We start from the raw sequence: 7645 nt of genomic DNA on the forward strand, positions 1-7645 counted from the left end.
GCTTCAGAGCCTCCTGATGGCATTTTTTGTGGTAGCCCCGACTGTCCAGGTCCGGTGATGAGGACTCCCTGTCTGTGCCAAGACAGGTGCTCCCTGCTATTCAGGAGGCAGGGGAAGGGGGCAGGGAGAGAGGCAGAAGAAGGCATCAGATGAGAGACTTAAGCATGAAGGAACCGATTACTTCTCACCTTTAGCTTTCTCCTGAGGAGCATTGGAGAAGGAAGTCAAGAAAGGCTTAGAGTTGTGGCAGAATCTGAAGGCAGTGGGGGAAATTCCTAACGTTTTCTCTGATGTGGAAAATAGCATCGATGTCCTGTACTTCAAGAATAGCCCAAGGAGTGATATATCCCTCGGGAGCTTCTAATTCAAAGCTAGAACCATTGTACAAAAGTTTTATTAAAGCACTAGCTTTATGTATATGTAAACTCTGCTACTTCCAAAAGATACCTTCTTGGGGTGGGAGCGATAGTACAGCAGGCAGAACTCTGGCCTTGCATGTTGTCAGCACGGGTTTGATTCCCAGCATCCATGCAGTTTCCCCCCAAGCACACCAGGAGTGATTCCTGAGTGCAGAGCCAGGAGTAACCCCTGAACATCAACAGATGTGCCTCAAATTTTTTTAAAGAAAATTAAAAACAAAAAACATCATTTGGGGTATCGAGTAGATGCAAGGAAAAAAAAATAGACTTTATTTGCTGAACGCTGGACACAGGTTTCATTCAGTCCAGCGCACTGACAATCATACTCTCTGACAGAATCTGTTAGCTCAGCAGTCCCCCAGAAAACAAAGCCAATCATCGTGGGTTTCATTTCTCTGTTCAGGCACATAAATAATAAAACTAGCCCATTGCCCTGTCGCTCTTGGGGAAAAACAAATACAAAAAACAGACAGCATACAAATAATCCAAGGGTCAACTCCACCTTGGAGAGAGAAGGCGGTTTCCCGCCCTGACCATACCAAGCCACTTCTTAGCGATTGCTGTGAAGCTCTTGAAGAGCCTGTTTTCCCAGATTCCCTTCCTGGGACTTTGTCTTAGTGTCTTAGTTCTTGTTGTCGCTTCACTCCCCAACCCTTTTAATCCTCATTCTCTCATTCCCACAGGCGAGTTTATACCGAGGTGGCTACAGCCGATTTGCCCCCTACTGAAGTGACGTGAACCCCCTGCCAATGGGACAGCCCCCCAGTTCATGAGGCCTGGCTATTGCAATATTTACGAGTAGAGGAACTCTATAGCAAGATGAAGAGGAAAAACAAAACAAAACAAAAACAAACAAAAAAACACTCAAAAAAAAGAGAGAATACTTTTTTATACCTCACTATGTTCTTTGAATATGTATTTTTTTCCTTTAAATTTCTGCCTTTAATTCTTTTGTTCCAAAGATTGTGCATTTTTTTTCTTTTTTTTTCTTTTTTTTTTAACTGTGGTAAAAAAAAAATAATGCATTTCCATGTCTGTATGTTCGTGCTTAGCTTATTCTATCAATCATGGAAGAGGCAGTTATGAGGAAGAAGATTCTTTTAGGAGCCGATGAAAGCATCTGATCAGAAGTCAGCAGACAGAATTACCAAAGTGTGTCTAATACTGAATGACTGGGGGTCGGGCAGAAGTGAGAGATCTTTCTGCCCACAGAATATTCTTCTAGTCTCTGATTTTCTGGTCTGTGGCAGGAATTCTGGTTGTTTGTGGCGGGGATCCACACGCCAAGAGATGATAAGAACTTGTGCTTGCAACGCAGGAGAATTGTTAGACAACCTTCCTCGCCTCTTTCCGCCCATCTTCTCCATCCTAATTGCAATCAGTCCTCTTTCAGGCCCAGCCTGAGACGTCTGCGCGCACGTGTGTTGTTTGGAATGCAAGTACAAGCATTGCCAAACCTCTCAGAACTGTGGGTGATCAACACCTCATTAGGAAGATCTCAAAATGAACTCTGGAGTATGGGGGGGGAAAATATCATTCTTTGCTTTCTTGTATTCCCAGCATTTCTGCTAGACTTCTTCCCTTTCCATTGAACCACAGTTTAGCTCATCTGTCCTTAGATTATTAACACCCTGCTCCCATGTCCTCAAGATTCAGGAATTTTGGACCCAGGGACAGAAGAATAAATAGCCAGCAACTAGATTTCCTCTCCCCACCCCCGGGCAACATGGGCATAGCCCGAGGGTTACAAGTGCAGGTTGTGAGCCTAGAGAGGCAGAGGAGAACAAGGGATATTTGATGAAACCAGCTGGCCTCTCTGATATTCCTCATCTCTCTTTTTCTCTCTCTCTCAAACAGAAAGTTCAGGACAAAGTCTGAAGCATAGGTGAGCTGACTTCATTTGCCAGAGGAAGCAGCAAGTCTTAGGCCAATTTCCCTGCAAATTTGGATGATGTTAAGGGCAGTCCCAGGCACTTTGTACTTGCTCCAAAGCCATAGGAATTTTCATCTTCCAGAGCCTTTATGAGTCACTTCTCTCCCCACAGTCTTGAGCCCTCAGTGGCCGTTCTACCCAGGTCCCATTATCCTCCAAAGACACCCACTCAGCACCCAGACAGACCACTTGGTCTGCATGGACAGACACTACAGGGCCTAAGATGCAGGCCCCCACAAGGCTGCTCTCCGTACCAGGAGGGTCTGGAATGGAAAGAATCTCATGCTACTAGCCCGAGGCAGGCTTTGATGCTGCCGTTATGATGGACAAGGTGGGGGCAGAAAGGGCTCCCCTTCTAGTGGTCAACGTGGCTGCGAAGGCCAGGGCCCGGCATATTTCCTTGGTAGAGGTGTCAAACCAGGACAAGCAGCATCCGCGTGGCTCCCTGGTCTCATTGGTACCAGCGTGACCTTTCACCCTGCGGCATCACTGCACAGGCAGGACTACTGGGCAGGGTACTTCTGCTTTGTTAGTGTTGTTTGGGCTTGGGGGTCTGTCTTGTTTTTGGTGTTGAACCCTTGACTGGTAACTGACTTGCATCTGAGTTAAAACCGGCATGCGGCAGCATCTCAGCTCTTTGTGCTGAGACATTGATGTCTCTGGGAGTGCCTGGCCAATCTGGTGGGCTACAGACCTTCTTTCCTTGCAAAACCTCTCCTGAGGGCTTGGAAAGGAGCGGGCCCCTGAAATTGAAGGGGTCACATATCAAGGAAGCTAGAGGCCTTGATGCACCTTTTTCTTGATTCCAGGGAGGCTGGCGCAGAGTAGGGGGACACCAGACCACCTGGCCAACTGGCCGCGTGTAAGGGCTCCCCTCCTCAAGCCAAAGTGGGGTGTATTGCTGTTAAGACAATTTTTATCGTATGTAAATAAGTAATTTTAGTTAGAGGAAGGGAAATGGGGTGTGGGGTTTTCGCAGGTCTAAGGGATTTGGGGGACAGGGGATTTCCCCCCCCCTTTTGGTTTCTTTTTTCCTTTTTGAGGGAGAGCTATTACTGACTCGAGAAACTGAAGAGTAGCGTGTCGTGTCATGGTTTAAAGGGCCATTGACGCGGGATGGCCAGCCCTAAGCCGGTGGAGTCGAGGCCAGACTGGGAAAGGTGGTTCCTGGTCGAGGGAGGAGAGAGGAAGGAGGGGGAGAAGGTTGTCTTCTTCCTCCCATGCCAAGGGGAAGGCAAGCAGGAGAGAGCAGCGCCTGGTGTGCGCTTCAGTTCAGCGGGCTCTGGCTGAGCGCCCCTTCGAGGCTCCATGTGTGGGTGCCCTCCGAGGGCTCTGCTGAGCTGGGCACCCCTAGATGAGCCCCGTCACCTCCCACAGGCTCCACTGCTCTCCCAGCTCTCGGATCTGAGCAAGACTAGGCGTGGGGTGTTCAGAAGAGCCACTGGCTCTCAGGTCTACACCAAGACTGAGGTCCCTTCTCCAGTGCCCAGCTCGGGCATCCTCAACCTCCCCCTCAGCCTTTGAATGCTTTGTCTCTGCGCAGCCCTCCCAGACCCCTCAGAGGCAGGTTCCTCAAAGCTGTGGGGTCCTCTGTTCCTGACTTGATTTCCCTTTGGTCTCCAACCGGAGTCAGAAGATAAAGTTGGGCATCCACACCTTTCTAGGAGGTACCAGTCGGCAGCGTCCCTAGACGCAGAATCCCAGAACCCAGAACGACTTTGCCGGCTGTGTAGTAGGTGGCACGTGCCGTGGACCCCCGATATTCACCTTCCTCTTGGAAGCCTTGATGAGCTTCTCCCCTGCCATGAGCCCCTTCAGGGCTGTCCAGTTCTGCAGGTTCCCCCTGTGACCTCTCTTATACCTAGCGTCAGCCAGAACTCCCACATGTTCCCTAGTTGCCCTCCCATTGACCCAAACCAGCCGCTGCGATCACTTTGTCCCGCCATAAGGCTCTCGGGTTGCACAGAACCTATGTAGACCACCATCCGCCCCATCCATCTCAGTCAGAATTGAGCCAGTTGTATTTTTCCTTGAAGAAAAGGGAAAGTCGGGGGAGGGGCCTCAGCTCTGCATTTCAGGGGCGCTAGCGGCCATCTGTCCCCTAGAAATCACTCAGCATCTTTTCTGCCAGGGGCTGAGCCACTCTTAGTTTAGCTCATCTTTTTTCCTAGAGACCCAGCAGAGGAGTTGGCGGGACACCTGCACGCCTCCCCTCAAAAAATGGAGCTGCCAAAAGCAGCCCCAAGATATGCACAAGGGGCTTGAGAAGCCCCCTTGCCTCCAGCAGGAGAGCAAGGCCCTCTTAGGAGCATGGGGTGGGGATGCTCAGCTGGGCAGGAGACCAAGATCGGGGTGACTGCCTGCTCCCCTCCTCTAGCCCAATTTGGCCCCTTCCTGCACAGAACCAGTAGCAGAACTGCAGACTTTTCCCTCCCCCACACACCCCCAGATAATAGGAGGAAAGGGACTTTGGGGGGGTGGGGAAGGGGTAGTGGTGTTTTCCAAGCTGAAGTACCAGTTTGCACTGTTTTAAGATAGTTAAGAAATAGTGGACAAAGTCAAACAGCCGACGTCAATGTATGGTATTTCTTTTGTCCTGCTCTTGAAACTGACCATTCGTAGTAGACACCAGTGAAACTTGATTCTCTGTTGCAGAAAACACACAATACTTTTCTTCCTTTTTTATTTTTTTAGTTTTGGAAATGTTCCTGTCCCCCCCAAAAAAAGCCTCTGCCCTCTCTTTCCCCTTTCCCTCTGGACTTCCTTCAGACTTGCTTTCCTGACCCAAAAGGCAAATAGCCATCAAGGACGACCATGAAAGCAGGAGGGCCCTGTCCAAGCAGGCTCCATGAGAGCCTGACCAGCCTGTGTCCCCCACTCCCACCCAGCGTGGTGAGTGCGATCACACACGGCTGGCATTTATCTTTGCAAAGAGGCCCAAGGCTCAGACTCCGGCAAGTTCTCCGGTTGGGTCCAACAAGCCCAGCGAGAGAAGGGGACTCTCAAGTTTTGCAGTTGGCTGTTGTAGTTCAGTTCTTCACCATGTTACAGGAACTGTAGCCAGTTACATATTACTCAGGAAATCGGTCGATCAATTCAGCCATGGTAGTGCTGGTTGCCAGGGATTGGTAACCGAGAACCGTCACCAGCCACAACTGAACCTTGCCTTTCCCGAGACGGCTTGGCAAGGGGCGCAGGCCTCTCCCCCACCCCAGTGGTTCTAGGTGCCGTGTGTGGTGAGGGTGCAGCCCACATGGGCAAATGAAAAGGGAACCTACCTGGTTTCTCTCCCCCACTCCCCACCCTTCCTCTGCCCCGCCTGGATACCAACAGCAGATTCCCGGGGGAGGGGGGAGGGCATGAACTTTTGGATTTTTCTTTCTGGTTTTTTTTTTTTTAGTTTTGGCTTTTTCCGGGGACTTGATAAGTGCTTTAAGCAATGTCTGTACCCCCGTGTAGATTCCCATATTTAGTCACTTCCTGGTATTTTTCTGTTCACCAGTATTTGCGTGTGCGTGTGTGTGTGCCTGTGGTGACAGCTCATCCCAGCTGGATTATATATCGATTAATTGATTCTCTTTATTTTTTTCCCCCATAAGGGATAATGAACTGTTTTTTGGGTTGCTGTTGTTGTTATTGTTGTTGATGATGATGATTTTTTATTTTTCTTGTGTTTGAATTCTGCTTGTGAATAGCTGGAGCGAACCTGGGGCTGACCCATGTAAGCTATAGGGCTGTAGGGTGAAAAGAGCCGGAGGTGGAGGCACTGGGTAGGGGGCGGGAGGGGCGTCTCCTGGTCCACGACAGACCCCCACCGCAGTCTCTGAGCGCTTCAGTCCAAATCTCTGCAAGGCTGAAATGCCACCAAACCTCCCCTCCTCCTCTTCCTTCTCTTCCTCCTCATGCCCTGTGGCAGGGACCCCACCTTCCCTCCATGCACCTACAACTTCTCCTGCCCCCCTCCCCAATTGCCATGGCAACCCAGGTATCTTTGGGGGCACAGGGCATCACTTGGGATGCTTGTATAATTGACCACCTCGCCTTTCCTTCTCCTCTTCTCCCCTTCCCTGGCCCCCATCACTTCCTAGGACAGTGCCCAGGGTCCTGTTTCCCTGCGAATCCAGAGAAGCGCCCCCACCCGGGCTTTGTGACAGTCTCTGACCCCCCTTCTCGTTAAGAATCATACGTATAGTAGCTTTCAGACCATACAGTATTCATTGGCTTATTCCTATTATTATCAAGTAGCTGGAATTGTGAAGGTCGGAGTAGTTAGATCTTTAGCTTTTATTCCTTATTTTTTTTTGTATTACTATCCATGTGTATAAATTATTGATCATGTTGCTGGCTTTTATAAACTCTAAGTAAAGGAGGAGCGTCTGCCTCCACCTTTGCAAATGGTAATGAAGCACTGTTTTTAAATAAAAGAGAGAAACACCATCCTCGGGCCTGCATGTTCATCCTGAGTCCCTGTCAGATGCCTCCAAACACACAACTCAAGATTGACCCTCCCCCCCAAAAAAGAAAACAAAAGAGCAAGGCGACTCTTGTGGGGAGGTTGGGGAGCCTTAGGGCTGATAATGGATGTCTTGCCTTAGAGCTCAAGGTGAAAAGAGTTCTGGAAGCTTCTAGCCTGGGCAAGGCTGGGCAGGAGCTCCTGGGTCACAAAGAACAGTAAAGTCCACTTCTAGAAGTCCAACCAGCCGCATGTCTGAGCAGCTACTGATGCCTCCCGAAGATCTTCAAGTTGCTCAGACTATTAGGGGATGAGGGGGCAGGAGAGACACACCTAGCAGTGCTCAGGGCTTCTGGCTGGCTCTGTGCTCAGGACTCACTCCTGGTGGGGCTTAGGGGACCCTCTGTGGTGTCAGCAATGGAGCCTAGGTCAGCCACCTGCAAGGTAAGCACTCCTACCTCAAAGACAAGTTTTGAATGAACACTCGACTCCCCACCCCCCATTCTTTTTTTTTTTTTTTTTTTTTTGCATCTCCCTCAAGGGTAGTGAGAGAAGACTGCAAGCTCAGCTCCGTAGAGACCTTGGATTCTATTTGTGTATTTTGTACCACAGTGTGTATGTTTCAGACCGAATAAAGGCATCCCACAAAATGCTCAGAGGAATGATCAGATTCCCTCATGCTAAGCAAAAGAGAAAGATCAAGACCCGATGAGCTCATTCATGTGCATTCATGTGGGGGATCAAGGAGCAAACAAAGGGTGCCCACGAAACCAAAGGAAAATCAGTCAACGCTGGGGCTTTGACCTCGGAGCTGAGTTAAGCAGAGGAGAGGAGAAAAGG

At 49.7% G+C, this 7645-nt stretch overlaps 1 protein-coding gene across 17 annotated transcripts in view; it reads left to right on the forward strand.

Annotated features, from left to right (window-relative positions):
* The window catches only part of RBFOX2 (RNA binding fox-1 homolog 2), a 270086-nt gene extending 263297 nt beyond the window's left edge, over positions 1 to 6789 (forward strand). For all 17 annotated transcript variants that reach the window (XM_049771585.1, XM_049771590.1, XM_049771593.1 and 14 more), the window contains one exon: positions 1103 to 6789. In XM_049771585.1, the coding sequence (XP_049627542.1) occupies positions 1103 to 1157 (55 nt within the window). In that variant the 3' untranslated portion in view covers positions 1158 to 6789. The remainder of the gene's footprint in view (positions 1 to 1102) is intronic.
* Positions 6790 to 7645: the final 856 nt, after the last annotated feature.

This window comes from Suncus etruscus, chromosome 4, assembly GCF_024139225.1.
Source record: "Suncus etruscus isolate mSunEtr1 chromosome 4, mSunEtr1.pri.cur, whole genome shotgun sequence".
Lineage (NCBI taxonomy): Eukaryota > Metazoa > Chordata > Mammalia > Eulipotyphla > Soricidae > Suncus > Suncus etruscus.